The 17,939-nt window shown below is 45.5% G+C and overlaps 1 protein-coding gene across 14 annotated transcripts in view; it reads left to right on the top strand.

Annotated features, from left to right (window-relative positions):
- Positions 1–17,939, top strand: part of LOC140651826 (bifunctional methylenetetrahydrofolate dehydrogenase/cyclohydrolase 2, mitochondrial-like) — an 86,392-nt gene that overhangs the window by 47,538 nt on the left and 20,915 nt on the right. For 9 of the 14 annotated variants that reach the window (XR_012042526.1, XR_012042524.1, XR_012042528.1 and 6 more), the window contains 6 exons: positions 733–853; positions 1,623–1,775; positions 2,081–3,428; positions 4,805–5,825; positions 14,302–14,453; positions 17,727–17,798. The exons of 1 other annotated variant lie outside the window; for it this stretch is intronic. Coding sequence is in view for 1 of the 13 variants with exons in the window: in XM_072861806.1 (XP_072717907.1) it covers positions 733–853; positions 1,623–1,775; positions 2,081–2,135 (329 nt within the window). In the remaining 12 variants the exon portion in view is untranslated. Of the gene's footprint in view, positions 1–732; positions 854–1,622; positions 1,776–2,080; positions 4,781–4,804; positions 5,826–14,301; positions 14,454–17,726; positions 17,799–17,939 lie in introns of those variants that run through there. 4 more of the 14 variants (XR_012042525.1, XR_012042529.1, XR_012042530.1 and 1 more) reach the window with 4 other exon arrangements.

Here is a 17,939-nt window from a genome sequence, read left to right on the forward strand (position 1 = left end):
TTTTGACTTTACCTTTATTCCCATTTGAGCCACCATGGTTGGGAATTCGGTAGTCATTTTCTGTGCTTTCAAAGCAGAAGCATGCTTACTGACCTGGATGTAAATAATTTTGTCAAGTTCAGAAACTTAGTAGTCGTGGACCATGCTTTTGCACAGGAAGACCATCTGGGCAGTCTTGGGTACTTACAAGCATAATGGACACTCTGCTTATATTAGACCATGAAGAATGGTTGGAGGGAGCAATCCCACCATTCATCACTCGCTCATAGCTGTAGAGCTGGCAGGCGCGAGTGTTAGAAATGCAATAGTTTGTCTTGTGATGGGGAAAAGGAAACGGGAATTAATAATTCGAATCCAGACTGGGGAGCATACTGAGAATAACTCAATGCTCTCATTATGTCCTAAACCCCTGATATTCCTGGGGTGGTTTTTCTGACGGATCGCAGCTTGGATAGCGCTGGTGTTACCCTAGGTGAATCTTTCATAATCATTTTTATACACACTTCTCAAGAGCAAGTAATTTATTTACAGTTTATTCTTTCTGTAAAGCTATGCTGGAATGTCTTAGGAGCTTGTTCTGCTTAGCGGTGTTTGAATTTGCTCACGAGACATATCACAGTAAATCTATGTATTAAGTGTCTTCTGCAGGCAATGTCTGTTCAACTTGTGAAAATATATTCAAAATACTTTTTTTTTTTCCTAAATATAACGTGACTTTTTCCCCTTTCACAGTAGACTACACAGAGCAGCCAAAGCTCTTGAAGCTTATGCAGACCTGTCTTGAAGAACACCACAGCTATTGTATCAATGGGCTCTGTGCTTTCCACAGCGAATTGAGGAAGCCTATATGCAAGTAAAGAATACTGCTTATAAGTATCCTTCTTCGAAAATAACAACAGTAGCATTGTTTCTTTGTCTGTTCCATGTTACTTATGTAATGTGACTAATTTCAGCAGAGCGCGGCTTTCAAGTGCCAATCAAGTGTTTGCAGGCTTAAAGTTTGGCACAGGCTTGAGTGCTATGGTGGCTCAGGACTGTTAACGAGGCAGTAGTGCTGTGCTAGTGTAACGCTAAGGAAGGGAGAGGGAAAATTCACAGCTTTGTAGGTCGCTGTCATGATGGCATCTCAAATCACAACTGGTGCTAGAGTAAGTAGTAGAGGGGTAAGTAGATTTTCACAGTGGGCACAATGAAGGGGTAGGACCGTCCAAGATGTCAGCTGCAACTCCCTTATGCCACAACTGCTTACACACCAATCAGGACTGTGGTGTCCTTAAAATTTTATAGGGTCCATACTGGGCAGCTTTGGCCTTTGGAGACATTATAGCAGCTAAGGATCAGCAAAGCACAGTGCTCTTCATCCACACCCTCCACGATGAGGGTATGTTTAGACTATGTTTGCTGCTGTGACTGCAGTACTTGAGCTAGCTTTAAACTAGATAGACTGGGGCAACTGGTAGTCTCGGTGGAGTGAAGAGGTTCTGACTGAGCACCAGATTCAGCCCATCCTCGTTTAGACTTGTCTAAATTGTTTAAAACTGATGAAAACTAACGTGTGTTTGTGAAATACAAAGCGTAAGAAGTTCTGAATAATTTTTGCACGGTGTATATTTATTTTGTAGGTGCCTTGCAGGTTATAATGGAGAGAGGTGTGAACATTTAACACTAAATTCATATGCACATAATTCTTACGAACGCTACATTGCTGTGGGAATTGGTGTAGGAATACTGACAAGTGGGATACTCGCTATCATCTACTGCTACGTAAGAAAGAGGTATGGAAGATACGTAACCTGATTACATTCATCTGAAGTACAGTGAGCAGGAAGTAACAGTGTGCAGAGTTTTGAGGGCAGTGGGAGTGTGTTCTTGCCCGCTAGTGATCTGCGGTGTGATATTAAAGGAGCTGACACTCTATAGCTCTGTTTTCTGATCTGCCAGTCGGGTCAAATAGTGCAATTGTCTGAAACATGGGTTTTACTGGGGCTGCCTAAATGAGTGAGGCAATTAGATTTAGGTTCTGTTCTGACTGCCGTGGTTTTAGATTTGTCTGATTAAATTCACATGATGTCCGTTTTAGATGCAGGAAATTGAAATCACCCTACAAAGTCTGCATGGGCGAGACGGCGCTGTGAAGATCCGGCATTGGGACGCTTACCAATTTGCCTGTAAAGGAGAGGAAGTTCTGCTGGGAAGGCCACCCTGCGCCATCTGGCAGGTACCCCAGCCTCGCTGATGAGATGAAATAAAGGGAATGACAGAGCAAGTACGTAAAAGGAACTCCTGCAGAACTGACGGGCTCCATTCACTTTTGAAGAAGGACTTCCTCTTTTTAGTCAAGGTTGCTAGATGAGCAGGTCCGAACAGCTAAGGATACTTGCAGCCCTCTCAACGCTCTCCTGTGGTTGGCATCTGCTGAGGGGAGGACTGGTTGGTTTTAGCTGTTTTCAGTCATTTCAAGCCCTAGTACAGTATTCTGCTCTGGTCTTTTCTGTCTTTTTTTTTTTTTTCTTTTTTTTTTTTCCCCTCTTTTTTTCTCCTCTGGAGGAAAAGCACAACCTGTTTCACAAGGGAGTTGTATTCTGAATGTCATGTCCTGACAAGAAACCGTTTGGGTTCTGATTTCAGTGTCTGCTGCCTATGTGTGGATAAACAACCCTCTTCCAACAGAGCAGTTACCTTCAGCATGCTAAGCAAAGTATAGGCTTCTGTTGCCATAAAGGACAAAATCATAAAATGCTTTGGACTGAGGAAAATGGATGGTTCTCAAAAGCTTACTTAAACTTACGAATAGAGAGTAAGCAATTCCTGGAAAATTAGATCACGACACCTCTGGGCATGACAAGTTCTTACTATTTTCATAAGCAAAGGAATATGACATCTTTCTCAAAATGGATTATTGAGTGTGCTCATGACAAACGAGCTCTCCTCTTCCCTAACATCATGTAGCAGCTCATCAGATTGATGGAACTTCAGGCACAACATTACCTTGCTGCACCATGATTTCAGCACAAGACTTCAGTTGCTAGAGAAACTGGAATTTTGTTATGAAACTTCAGGATAGATTTCCCAAGAAACAGACTCTCTCTATTCCGTTCTCGCATTATGTGCACAATGTGACCACGCAATTAAGAAGGAAATGACCGTAGGGATTTTGTTTCACCATGGACAAACAGGTTACATAGCAGATGCTTGTTTTTCTTGATCTTGTCTATGAAGAATAGCAAAGGTAAAAAGATTTTGTTCAAGGAAAAGGGAAGAAAATTGGTTCTGAAGACGGTGGCACGAACTGTGACTTCTCACTGACAGTTGGAGTGTTGGCCAGTGCTGATGAGACTGGAGATGGCTCTAAGAGATTTTCATTTCAGCTGTTGCACGTTGTAGACGCATCTGCTATGCTTAGTCACCTACGAGAAAAAGGCAGTTAGGTACTTTGTGATTTTTATGGGATGATACAGGCTCCTAAATTTAGGTGCCCTGCTGGAAAGCTCAATTTCTTTGTTATCTGAATTAATTTTCACAATAGGATGCATGTCACTTGCTGAAAAAACCCTGTGTATTTGTGAGACTACAATGATAATGCTGAAATGTGTATGAAAGACTGGGTTTTGAAAGGGTAAATGTACATTTGGCACTCGAGTGGTCTGAAGTTCAGTGGGCTTCTCACACAGGGGAATCCTGGTCAGTAGCTGAGTCATCTTGGCGCTCCATTTGATACCAATAAATAAACCAACACGTCACACACTGTTTGGTTGGAGTACCTGTGCAACAGACTGGAGCAAGTGACATGTGCATACACAGAAAGGATTGTTGGTGAGGAGCTGGATGGAGACAGGCAGACACCAGTCCTTTCCTCTATGCATTGACATGAGCATTTTGTAAGAGGCACTGAGCTGATTTTCCAACTCTCAGCCTTTTTGTTTTCTTCATCTGAAGTTAAATCTTCAGATCTCTGTATTGTTTGCTCCTTTCCATTCTTCTGACCTTTTCTTAGTATCCACTGCGAGACAACTTCTGCTCTTCACGATTTTCAAGTCAGCTTTCAGTAGTTGCCCTAATGTTTTCTGAGTCGCATGTGTGTAGTGAGAGGGCAATTAGATGTGAATTACAGTCTGTGCCTCTGCGCAGATACACAAAAAACACCCTTCATCCCTCACACACACTGGACAGACCGAACAGAAATACCTATTAGAAACATGCATGTCACCAGGAAAGCACAGGTCTTTATCATCGATGTCGGAGAAAATTTTAGAGCTAGATAAGGCCAAAGGATGAAAAGCCTCAAAGCTTTTGTCATGTGAGTGAATCTCCTTCTCAGCAGTGAGTTGACTCTTCCTGCATGCCCATCGCGAGTGTTGCATTCACTTCTAGAGGACCAACCCTTCTGCATCGCAGAGGCTGTGCCTTGGAGCAGGCACGCGCAGTAACACAACGTGCTCAGGGTGTACGTGCAGTTGTTAAAGGAGTTCTAAGGGCAGGAGTTTGAACAACTGGACTTTCACCTGTCCAAATAAAGCTGGTGGGGAGAGATGGATTTTGTTTGGTTATAACTATTTGCGGGTCCTCTGACTGACTGCTTTGACGCCCCTTACATACCAGTGGCCAAGCAGGTGCCTTGCAGGATATGCAAGTGCTTCTTCCAAAGTATTTACTCATTGCAGTGAGACACTCTGTACCTATAGAAACAGACACTGACTTCCTTTTTTTAATGTTTGGTTAAACATAACTGGAAAGTAAGGTTTATTTCAAGGCCACAATTTAGCAGGAGACTAAATAGTGAAATAGGTTTGTTTTCTTTTTCTAGTTTGCTTTCTGGTCCAAGGCAGCTTTGGAAGGACTGCCAGTGAAAGTTTGCTGAGATGTTCCTGCTAGTGGAAGAAAAGCTCAAGAGTGAAACACCAGTTGAGTCTGTGCCATGCAAAATGAGACTTTGTCTAAGGGCAGAATGAGAGTAAAATGGAAAGACTGAAGGTGGGAAGAAGGAAGGAAAAGGAGGTCTTTGCTTTATTTTAGTTTTCTTTTTCCAAGTGGTACCAAGGCTTCCAGAAATGGGTTCCTCGCCACCTGGGTGCTGTACGCCCTTCGTGCTGAAGCACAACCTCGGAGCAGGCTACCAGCTTCTTAGACATCCAAGGCTGGTGGCACCAACACAGATGACAGCTTTCTCCATCAGTCTGCAGTGTTTACAGGCTGTAGCCTGTGTGGGAGAAGAGTGTTGTCATTGCAGTTTTAAGGGATTTCATCAGGCCCAAGCTCTGTTTGAGGCATCACTGCATGAATGAATCAGTCTGCTGTTTGATGCAGTGACCCAGCTGAGGAAGTCTGCGTTGCCTCAGATTGCTTCGTGGAGTCAGCCGTGCTGAGCCCTGCCTTGATAAGTGACAGATGCTACTGGGCTAGTATGGGGTGTTGCTGCTTACCGTGCTGAATTTCCTGCAGAACTGGCCTGTCAGAGGATCAGGATCATCTTTCCTGGCTCATTTATCAGGCTCAGACTCCTTCTGTAATGGCATAATTAACAGTCGTAAACTTCTGCTTCCTTTTAGCTGCACGTGCCAAAAACTGTCATTTCAAGAGGAGACCCTGTGTTTGTGTGGCTTTTAGGCAGTCCTGCACCAGCCTTGTTGGGGCACCGGCTCAGCAGGGCCAAGAGGGAGACATTAAAGACTGGGACCTGCCTTTCGAAGGACAGAGCGCTTGCCCTGTGTGTGATCCTGGCTGGTGGAACCACACTGGCTTTTCCTGCAGTGCATCTCTCAAGCCTAGTTGCCCTTAAGCCACCCAGCCCTCTACCTGCTTCACTGGCATCTGCAGCCACCATGCAGGTGTGCTTTGTTGCTAATGCTTGGCTGTGACTTGAATCCCTCCCCTGAATTCAACACCCATTTTCTACTGAAGCGTGTGGGTGGCCTGCAATTTACCTGATCCCAGCAAGGTCTATTTAAAATGGCGAGATGCTAGCCTGTGGAAAAGATAACTCTCCTTTCAAAATACTGCTTTTAGTCCTGGAAGGAAGCGTATTGATGGTTAATGTTTGGAGTACGCAGCGTCCCTGTCCTGTCTGCCTGATAGGGTGCACTGTTGATTAACAGCGGTGCCCGTGATCGCATACGGCTGATTCAGCAATCTGAGCTGCAAGGGCACAGGAACAGCCAGGCCGCTGGCCCGTCTAGTCCGTTAGCCACCCAGTGACTGCAGACAGTGCCAGAGGCTCCTGAAGAAGGTCTTAGAGGTCTGGTGGCAGGTTGGTAGGTAGGAGACAGTTTTCCCTCAGAGAAGGTTTTCTCTTATTCTCAGTAACCAAGAGTATGTTTGACATAACACAGCAGGGTTTCTGGTCCTTCCCACTTACTATGGCAATCCAGCTTCTTCTATTCCGTATTAAAAGTGAAAAACTGATTTGTGCTCACGTGGCTAGCACAAGGCTAACTAGCATATGGTCTGAGTGTAAGTACTGTGTTGTGTCCAAAGAACTAGCTGTGAAACTGGTTACTTGATAGTGACTCTGAACTTTATGCAAAATAAAACCCAAAAAACCAAACAAAACAAAACAAAAAAATCAATCCTCCCAAAATCATATACTTCTCAGCAAAATTCTATAGCTTTGTCATTCTTTATTCCCATTATATGTTTTATTTAATTTCTGGTCCATGAAATACACTGTAGTTGGAAAAGCATCCCACAAAGAGAAGGCTAACTTGGCAAAATAATTGATTTAATTATTAAGTTCAGAATAGCTCCCATGACCCCTGAAGCTTGCAGTCCTTAATGGAGTTGTCTTTAAGCATCCCTGTGAAGCAAGGCAGTGCTTTGGGGACGATGTGCTGTGGAGAACTAAGGCAGGGAGGGATAAAAGTCACATGAAGGAGAGGCATCAAACTTTTCAAACCTGCTCATAGTGCTGTAGCCAATAGATCATTCTTCTGCTCCTTTGAGTTTCTTTAAGAAATGGTTCTCTGGTAGATCAATAACAGACTAGCAGTATTGAGAGAGGGGAAAGAGGGGTCCGTTTTGTAAAATGAAAGTTTGATGGCAAACAGCAAAGGTTTCTTTTGGAATAGTCATTTCAACTCTATATCTTGAATGACATGAGCGTATGAGGTTTTTGTTTGTGCTTCAACTTTTGGAGCTATTCAGGGAAGTATCATGACAAAATGTAAGAGTTTGAAATAAGACAATTTGCATGATGCAGATAAACAATCTGAAGGCTGTATTCAGTCAACTCCAGCCCATCACAGGTAGGGTCTTCAATAGCCCTGCTCGTTTCAGTAGCTCCTGGCATGGAACCGAACAGCTTCATGGCAGTGGGGTAACCGGATCCAGCCTCTAGAAGAAGGATCATGAAGAACAAGGACTGGGGAAAAACACACTGGCTATTGCTTGCATTTCAGTGTGTTGCTTTGGTGGCCCAAAGGTACCAGTGAGCAACTTGACCTGCAGACTGAGACACTGAACGTGCCGTCTGCACAGCTCGGCGCTCTGTGACCTCTCTGCGTTGCAGTGCTCTGCTGGCATCTGCAGTGATGCATGGCTGCTCGTACATGTCATGTTGTTAGCCTTGCTCTGAAGAGGGAAATGCCTGTAGAGGTCCCTGTTGTACTCTAAATCCAGGAAATCATTTGGGACTCCTTCTTGACAATGCAATTAACAAACAAAGAAAAGTGCAGGTACTCATTAAAAGCTCTATGTAAGTAGTCATTAATTATCGTGACAGCAATAAAATCTTGTACTATGACTAGACTTTGGGCTGCTCCTACTCTCGCTGAATTGAGTGGGAGCAAGAGGAGGCTCTGTAAGAAGTAGCTCTTAGCAAGTTGAAGGAGGCGTCAGCAGAGCTGACACCACTGATTTGCGCAGAAGAGGAAGGCGTTTATGGTGCTATTGCTGGGAGCACTGTTACGCCAGGCCCCTTTTGCTAGTTGCGGTGCAGATGGGGAGAGCACGCTATCACGTGGCTGCTGGGGTTAGAAGCTGGGGCACCGGCTGGTTTTGGTTGAGAGCGGAGTTTCACTCAGTGTGTAAGCCCACTGCCTGTGTGGGCAGGCAGACCCCTAAATGAGAAGTTAGATGACTGGGGGGAGAGGAGGTGAATGCCTCTTTCCTAGGAAGCCAGATAAAATGATACAAGAGGAAATAAAGGCACAGAAAAGAGCAAGTTGCTTTATCTAAGTTGCGTGAAGCCACACAATGGCATAGACCCTGGGCCTTTGGCCTAACCATCCAGGATCTAGGTGACTGCTTTTCTCCTGTTTGTGGACCAACATTTTGCCTTTCTATTTAACGGAAACAGCAGAGGCCTGAGGCCTGGAGAGAGAGCCAAGTTGCTGGTTGCTGGATTTGGTGGACACCTTGTTAGTGGAAGGATAGAAATTGGTAGCACCAAAGTCTAAATCTTTTTGTCCGTCTTGCTGGGGCTTCAAATTGATAAATGGTCGCATAGAAAAGGAAGTCAAAATGTAAGCAGTAAGTGACACACAAAAATAAGCATAACAGTCAGAAGACTTCTGTATGGAGTCTTCCGTGTAGCTGATTTTTAAAGGTTAGTTATGGTCCACGTCCTGCTATTAAGTCCACGTAGAAGCAACAGTTCACATCGCAACACAGAGGCTGTCGTATAGCTGGTCCAAACCGATTGTTACGTTATTCATGTCAAATTAAAATTCTAATTTTACTTTTTTAAAATATAAATGTAAAAATAGTCTGTGAGACAAAATTTCACAGATAAATTAGGGTAAAAACTGTTTTAAATGCTCATTCTCTGGAACAGTTCAAGATGAGCTGAACCTGAGAGTCAATGCATGTCTTGCATAGCCATTGTGGGGTAGTTTTCCATCTGATGGTTTGGGGGTTTTTTTGCCCTATTGTGGAAATAAGGCCACCTGTGAAATTGAGCTGTAGCTCTGGGCTCAGTTTTCTAACTCATAAAGAGGTTGGAGGTATCCAAATGCAAGGTTTTGGTTCCACGTGTAACACTGAGTCACTTACGCACTAATTTTTAATGAAAACTTCATGTTGAATTTATCTGGTGAATGTTGGCAAACAAGTTTCCTTGTAAAGACTCCCTAGTGATCTGTTTCTTTTTAACAGTATTTTGTCCTTTAATAAGCAAAAATACAATTTGCTGTACTTTGAATACCTCATATTCAAATGTCAAGCTGTGTTTCTTGGTCATGACTGACCAAAATGCAGCATGGCGGCATTGCTGTTGGCTGATTAGAGACAGGCTGGTGGAGAGCCAGCCTGAGGTGGCCAACCTCAGCTGGTGGAGAGCCAACCTGCTTCCTAGGCAGGGTACATCTGTGAGCCCAGAGCTGAGCGCCCATACCTGCTGCCTCAGACCTGCGTTGCTCCTGGAAGCCCAGTCTTTGGAGTAGCTGTTGCTGTGTGCAAATTGATCTGCCATCACCTTCAGCTTCCCAAGGCAAGGAGCCACGTTACAGTCCAGGGATGGGAGTGTTAGAGCTTTGTCACTGTCACTCCATGAAATATGTTATGCTTGTTGCTTTTTTTTTGATTGTTGTTTGGGGTCTTTTGTTGGGGGGGGGGGCAGGGGGCGGGGAATGCAAGAACCCTTCCTCTGTCTTCCATGTTCAAGACTGGTGTGCAAAGATGCCTCTCCATAGCTCCATCTGACAAATAGCACAACCGGGGTTGAGACATGAGAGGACAGGGCTGTGCTTTGCAAAAGCGTCTGACTAACTCGGGCAAAGCTAATTTGTTTGACATCATTTCTATACGTAAGACTAAGTCTGTTTGTGTCCCATGGTTATGGCAAATCCCATGATGAACTGCGTTTTATTGACTTCTGCCGGCTGTTTGACAGAGCCCGGCAGCAGATTTGAATATGAGCACTGTTCCAGGAAGCTGTCTTAATAGATACTAATTCAGAATTTAAAGGTTGCAGGGCAACAGATCAGCCTCGCAGGTAGCTGTGACAGCTTTACGTAACAGGGAGGACCTGGGCACTTTGGTGCATCCCTGCTTTGCGAGCCAGGCAGCCCAGCAGCCACCCACTGGGTGGGTGAAGCAGGCTGAGATGAGTCAGTGGCAGGCAGGGACAGCGAGGGGGGACCTTGAGTCACAGGTCAGGCCATGTAGCCAGAACATGCCGTATTTGACCAATAGTTTTGTGCCTTTTCCCCTCTTTTCAAGGCTACAGCATCACATGTTCATGTGTGTTTATTGGAGGGATGCTATTCAGGAAGAGAAATGCAAGGAGGGCCCCCACGTGGCCTTATCTGTGTTTGTGATTTTTGGAAACTCTTAGCATCTAAAGTGTTGGTTTGTTGGGTGCAAGTCTTTTTAGCTCTGGCCAGACACTTGGTGGACATTGGCAGCTTAATCTGCCTTCTGTCTCTAGCAGTGCGAGCACTGAAGATTGGCAAGCTGGGATTTATCATTGTTGTATAATGATGGGGAGGGAGAGGAGCTGCTGTCAAGGGTGGGAAGGCAGATGCTACAGCTGGACTTCTGAATGGGACATTGTGTCTGCCCTGTCCAGATGAACAGGACTTGGGTATGTGTTGGTCGAAGGTCGCCTTTCAACGAATGCAGCCTTACTGATATTAGCAGTGCTGGTGTTGATCTGTGAGTGCTGGGGGTTTCCCTTGCAACGGATGATGCAGGTCTGGAAGAATACCCACCCTGGCTTTATCCTATTACTTTTCTTATCCAGTAAGGGAAATAATTGAATGCACAATTCCCATTTGATTAGGCTATGGGGCCTAATCTTTCTGTTCGACTTGAGATCAGACCTGAGTCCACACATAGGAGCAAATCCTTTGATACCTGATGGCTGTAACAGAGCGGTGGCTGTGAAAACCTTCATGTAGGAGTTTCTGCTAATTTCTCTTGCAGTCTTAATCTCAGGGTGGGGGTGAAGTGCAGAACCGTGAATTTCAAGATAAGCGTGAACAAGAACATGAAGGGAAGTTGAGCCTGGCGAAAGGCACTGTGCTTAATGAACCTGTGAAGTCAGTCACTTCCAACCTGATCCTGTAAAACAAGTCAAAAGAAACAGGATGGAGTATATCAAAGCAGAACGAAGCTCAAGACCCAGAACTATGTTTGGGGACAGCTGACTAGTTCCACTAATGGCAGAGTAAAATCTGTGGAAGGTCACAGGAGATGCATATCTCACTGCAGCGGCCTCTGGTTCAGCTGCGTTCTGGTTTCCCGTTTACACTTTGACAGCTGAACAGCTCGCTGTAGCCCCTATGCCCGTGTGAGCATGCACGGCTCGGCTTATGTAGCCTGAAACAACAGCTCTTAACTTTCCCTGCTGGATATGTGGACCCCTCTTCAGTGAACGCAGGTGCCAGCAGTAGAGCTGGCTTTGGTAGTTGTGTTGCAAACCCCTTTTCAGTAGTTTATGGGCTGGTGGTGTAAAAGGTCTGATGGAACAAAGGCACATCTGATTTTGCACCGGTCACCGAGCAGGCGGAAAGGTAGCCCTGTCACAGCAGTGCCTGTAGCTCACTCTGCCCTCTCCTAACTGGGTACCACTAGCATGAGCTCCCATGTGTGTCCAACAGCTAGAGGTTAAAGCGTGGTGTTTTCTCATTTTCCAGCTAAAAGTAACTTTATAACTTTAGCTGCCCGTGGATGAGTTCTGTGGTGTCTGCTGTCACTCTCGGCGGTGCCCTTTCAGGCTGTCTGGGTTTACCAGAGTGAACCAGGACACTGAAGTGCAGGCAGGACTCACGAGGAGCTGAAAGACAGGAAATTCTCTTGCCCTTTCCCCTTGCCTTGTTAATACTTCTCTTTACTTTTTTGGTGGCATGTTCACGACTTCTCATGTGCAAATACATTTGAAAGTTCTCGTCCCTCAGGCACTTCTCAGCCATGTCCTGAATTCCTTCCTCCATCACTAACTACTTTTTCCATCAAGATTACGGCAGCAAAAAAATGTTCTCTATGGGCTAGGTGCTCCCCTGTGCATGAAAAATGTGTGCGGGAGCCAAGAAACACCAGGAGTTTCTTCCTGATTGTTCCCAAGAAGAATGGGCAGTGACGCAGGCGAAGGGCACGACCTTACACCGACACACACACTGAGGCCTGCACAGAAATGGCCATGACCTCAGCGAAACAATAAGGAGTTTGGGGGTAGTCAGACCGAGTTGTGTGGCCCCTCACATTGCTCCCTGACCCTCTCCTTCTGGTCCAGTGTGATTCCTTTCAGGTTCGTCCTTCCTGGCCTACCCAAAGCAGGTGTCCTCTCTTCCCACCAAGAGCAAATGCCTCGATGCAGAAGGAAGACACCTAGGTTTACTCTGCGTGGAGACTGTTCCCTTGAACGCAGCACAGGGGAGAGCTGCAAAGGAACATTTCAGTCAGTCCTGAGCTCTGCCAAGGGCTGAGCTGCACCCCACTGAGAAGAAACTGCGAGAGGTCTCGTGGGGTTGGGAGGAAAGATGGAGCCTGCTGTCCTTGCTTTCCCCTCCTGTTAGTCGGGGCACGTTTGCGCTGGTTTGACCTCCTCAGTTCATTTAGGCAGAGGGAAGATACCCCTGTGTGGGGTACCACTATAAACTTGTCCAGTACCCTCTTGTAATTCAGATGCCATATTGAAACTGCAGCCTGGAAGGTCTTTAAAGGGGCATTTAAGATGATTCCAGGTAGGGCTAGTTGGATTGCTTTTTAAACCATTACATATTTGTGAAATGTAGGAATTGAATGCCTCGGCCGAAGGCTTTTCAGGAGAATTAATCATAAAGTAGGGATCTGTGATGTTCCCAGTTAGCTCTGGCCTAACTCCCAGCCCTGCTGCAGGCTGTAGTAAAACTTCTGTTGACTTCAGTGGATGCAGACTTAGGCTACTTGCACCATCTGAGTCCTTGGGTATTTAGGTGTTTATGTCTTTTGAGTGCCATGGGATTCTTCAAAGTTCCCATTCGTTTGTGGCGTTTTCTTTAGTAAGAAGTACCATGATATATAAGAAGAGCAAGGTAAGAGGTACAAGCCAACATACTATTCAGTAACAGCAACTCATAAATGTTATAAATGTATGAACGTATATATAAAAGTATAAATGAATTAAAGTGAGAGTGCTTCTCTCCTTCAATAGAAATAGTTGTATCTATTTGTATTGAAAGAAAACATGGCACAGATATGAGCCAAATTCCCTTTGTCTTCAAAACATTTGAATACATTTGTTTAAGAATATGCATTGCTTTGTGATTTGCTCATTCTTCTTCAGCACTTTCGCTGTGTGCTGCCACACACAGAATTTCTGTTATGCCAAATGGTATTTTCTGCGATCAATGTCTAGTTGGCATGGAAATACATAGTCAAATGTTGACAAAGGTGCCCTGTGTGTACAATAGACAATATCTGACTTCACTGTGCATGCCATACCTTGTGCTGATGCAGAGCTGAGGCTCTGACTTAGATTTCAAGTGTTTTGGTAATGTTGAACAGCAAGTTTGTCTTTTATTTCTCATAAAAATAATCTTTGTTAACCTAGACCTGGGGTTCACGCAGATCAGGACGTGCAGAAAGCCCTGCAGAAAACATCCCATTATTCTTGAAAGAACTTGGGGGGGGGGACACGGATGACGGGACTAAACAAAACAAAAACCAAACACAAAAACCAAACCCAGCAATGTGGGGGAGAGTTGGATCCCATGTGCCCACTGCCATGTCCCTCCCGAGCCCCATATGAGTGTTTGGAGTGGGGGGCTCTGCCGTGGTGCAGTGGCAGATCTGTATGCAAAAAGATGCAGATCGGGGCTTGCACAGTCTTGATAGTCTGCACGAAATCTTTAGTCCAGTCCTTACCACACGTTAAATTCCCCCCAGGTTTATCGTCCTATGCAGAATGCGAAAATGATTATTAATAGCAATAATACAAAATAACAATTCCATGTGATTTAATGCCAGTCACTGCCAAAGAAATCCAAGCAAAGGTTTCCACATATCACAAGAAATTGGATGGTACAAAAGAAGCTTGCATCTGCTTCAGGAGGCCTGTTATTTCAGAAGCTTGAGCTCAAACATGGGTCCGTCTCAAACTGTCGACCTAAATCTCCTGTCTCTTTTGTAAAGCAGCAAGCTACCTGGGTACAAGACATGAGCTAAAAGTTGATTTGGCCTGTGCTAAGGGTGAGGAAGGAGCAAAGGGAAAAAAGCATGGGTTGCTTTGCCAAGACTACCATGCACAAGATCTGACATGTCCCAATTGGCAGAGTAAATAGGCCCAAGGGACAAAAGTGGTCGTCACATTTGAATGTAATGACCTGACAGTTTTGCTGCTCCTAAATCTCTCTCCTTGGTCAGCTTTAAATTTTCCTTCTCCTGCAGCATGGATCGAGGCTGCAGCATCAGGAAAAGGAGTCTGGGAGGCAGCCAGTGCTACTCTGGCTCACTGTCCACGGAGGAAGCTACCTGTGAGAAGGGCAGGAGCCTGGATCACGGGAGACACAGCTACAAGTCTGCCTCTGCACATGCATTTGGTAAGTTGCAGATGCTGTGCGTGCCTCAGTGCTACCATCGGAGAAGTACCAAAATAGCTACAGGGATGCCACGGGGATGAAAGTATTACAGACTGTGAAGGTAGTTCATAGGTGCATAAACCAATACTTAGTCCTTAAGTAACACTTTGCATCTGTAGATTGAAAACGGGTCTTGCCCTCAACATGCACTGTGGGGGAAGCAGGCAGCATTTCAGCAGCCAGCTGAAATAGTACAGTGACTCCCCTGGCCTGTTACACTGCAGAGAGAGCGAAGGCTTCTCTGTCTCTTCTTTTGCTTTTGCTGCTTGTCTCCTTCAGCCCTGCCATCCATAAACAACTGGGGGGAGTTTCGGGTGTTACTAATTTTAATAAAGTGGTTTTAGGAATGTTTTGCCTCTCTGGAGCTTTCATAACATATACTAATAGAGGCTTTTGGCAAGAGCAGTAAAGCAAATTGCTCCCACCCTCTCTTAGCATGTGGTAAGCAGTGTCTATCCCAGCAGCCATGTGACTGAAAGTCTGAATGCAGCACAGCACCTGGTAAGCTGGGAATGCCCTTGTGAGACACCCAGGCCTCTGTGTCCAGCACAGAAGTGCCAGCCTCTGCCCTCCCACCCTCACTTCGCCCATGATTTCTGCCAACTCGTGCAGTTCTCCGGAGCTGCTTGTTTTTGAGCTGATGGGGAAAGTTCTGTCATTGGGGTTGTACATCCTTGCACCTTAACTTCCTTGGCTTTTGAGGGCTTGCAACAGACTTTCAGGCACTATTGAACAGAGGCATTTCTGTTTATCTGCCTGCCTGGTAAGGGAAAGGTAAGCAATTTTTATGCTTTAAATGCCTCTCATATCTCCCCAAGGGCATTTAGTTATCTCATTCCTTAGCTGTCGATACACTTGTAGTGGGTGTAAGTTACAGTTTCCTCCTGCTTTATCTGCAAAGCAATCTGAAGCCCAGCTGAGTTCATAGTGCAATACACAGTGATTTACCTTAGAACAAGTAACGTCAGGACTTCACACCACTGCCTTTTCCTCATTGTTTTAAATTAAAGAATAAGTGTATGATCATTTCGTTTACAGCGAACACAGTTTTCAAATGCGGTTGTCTGTGCTCAGGTGGTGCTAATGATGGGTTAGAGGTGTGAAAAACAGGCCCAACATTTCCCACTTGTGGTGGCAGCAGGAATGACACGAGAGTCGTCTGTGCCCCCACATCGGTACAGCCAAGGCAGCTCTTGAAGCCAGAGCAAAGGCTGCTCTCAGTGGCACAGCGTACGTCAGGAGTGGTCTCTCCTGCCCTCCCGTTCCTTTCACCCAAGTGACTGGCATAGGAGGAGAGGAGCAGAAAATGGGGTCCTGTCTAAGAAGGTTTTGGTGACACCAGCCCCATTGAGGTTATTCTGGGAATCAGACTGAAATGAGACATGTTCTAGATTTTTCTTGCTTGTGACACAGCATATGACTCATGTCCTTTTTACCAAAGTCTGGGGCAAGTGTGTGTGCAGGGGGGAGGAGATGCAGAATGGGAAGGTCATGAAACATAGGAAAGCTTATCTCGGTCTCCCTGGAGTTTTGTGCAGGATAAACAAGACTTGCAAGTCCAGTGCCTTTTTCTGATATATACTGAGGACTGTTGGGAAGAAAAATCATTGCAGGACCACCAGGTGCCAGTGTATATTTTGTGCCAGGCAGTCTTGGCTTTATGCACTGCCGTTCCACCCAGTTGGTGTTCAGGGTTGTGATCGGAGAAAGCAGCAAGTGAGGGTGATGGCTGTAGGGGATGGGAACTGGGAGATGGGAGAGGATGGGAATGTGCTGGTGGCAGAGGAGACGTGGCTGGGAGATGAGGTATGCAGCATCCAGCTGGGAGCGAGGGGCAGAGAAAGGCTGGGTTTTAGAGCGGGCCCAGCTAGTAGCCAACGAGGATTGCTACATGCTGCACATGCCACTAGAGGAATGGGACTGCTTTGCGACAGAAGAGCCCGCAAGGCTGGGGGATACAATACAGCCACAATTCAGGGACAGAGACATAGCTAAGGGGCTGTCGTGGCCCTTCTAAAGAGGCCAGGATAGTAAGCTGTGCCCTCTTTACCTTCAGAACCATCTTCAGCGAGGACAGTAAGCTGGGCTGGCTTGGACAGGCAGCTTTTATTGCAGTGCACGGCTTGACTGAGTATCTCTGTGGGGGAGGTCGCATCTTGGATGGGAGGCTGTATATGTTTTCTGGTCAAGGGTATGACAGAGATAGGGATGTGGGAGCTGGGGGAAACCAGCTTGACTCAGAGAAGCATTCAAGTCCATGGGGACAGTGTTAGGATCTGTGTCGTGTGCAGACCCCAGGGGTTTGGTTAGAAAGAGCTCTTAACTTCAAAGGGCACCAGGCAGCTGAGACAAGATCTCCTTCAGATGCAACATGTTTGGAGACAGAAACAATATACACTCTTATGAGGACTCCCTCATCTGCCCAAATAGTATTTAAGGTTGGGTCAACTATTATTTCTTGAATGCTTTATTGGCATCTGACCTTGTGCTAGCACAGTTGTAGCCTGGAGTTACAGTTCTTTAAGGCACTTGTTTCGGAGCTAAGGATGTACTGTCAGACTACTTTGCAACAGTGCGCTCCCAGTAGTGGGTTATTCACATGTGGATTAGGCATGACACAACTTGGTGCTTCTACTTCTCCTACACCAAGGGTTCTTAGTACTGTTCTTCTGTTAGCTTTCAAGCTGCAGCTTCCCTCTGCATGAAGGCAGCTCCTCCATCCCCCAGAGCTAGCTACCTAGAGTCGGTTAAATATGTGCCAACCGAGGTAGGCGTGCGTTGCTCTTACTACAGTATTTAGCTTAGAAGGAACTTTTGGCCTCTCTCTAACCCTGCTGAGAGGATATGTCCTGAGGTGGACTGCTAAAACATGAGAGGTTGATGTTACGACTTCTTTTTGAAAGGTATTTTGAGATTCACTGCAGAAAAATTGCAGGATTATGGACCGGTATCTAATTATTGACCTCTGTTTTGCAACACTGAAGGAATTCCCAAGAAAATTTTAGACTTTTCTGTGTGCTTGTGTCTGTGTGTACGCGTGTGTGTCACCCTCTTCATTCAGCTGGAGTGGAAGTCTATATGAAGGGGAAAAAAAATCCTACCTCTGGGTAAGATGTAGCAACAAGAATTTGGAGCAATGTAATTCCCTTGCTTTCTCTACCTGAGTGAGAACTACACAGCATAAGCCTATGGAAAATTATGACAGCAATAATGTATTATTTCTTTGATTTATAGTTCCCCAGCAAATGCTCTGAAGATGTACCAACTCCACAAACAATTTGTAGAAGCCATGAAGTAGAAGCATTGGTACGTACAATTAGAGGCAATTGTTGTGGTCAGTAACAATTGTGCAATGTTACCAGTGAGGTTTTAGTAGAGCGAGACTTACTGCAGATGGGCATATATCAAACCGGTCTATTGTGAGCTTGCAAGTACAGCTGAGGGATT

The sequence above is a fragment of the Ciconia boyciana genome, chromosome 5 (genome assembly GCF_034638445.1).
Source record: "Ciconia boyciana chromosome 5, ASM3463844v1, whole genome shotgun sequence".
NCBI lineage: Eukaryota > Metazoa > Chordata > Aves > Ciconiiformes > Ciconiidae > Ciconia > Ciconia boyciana.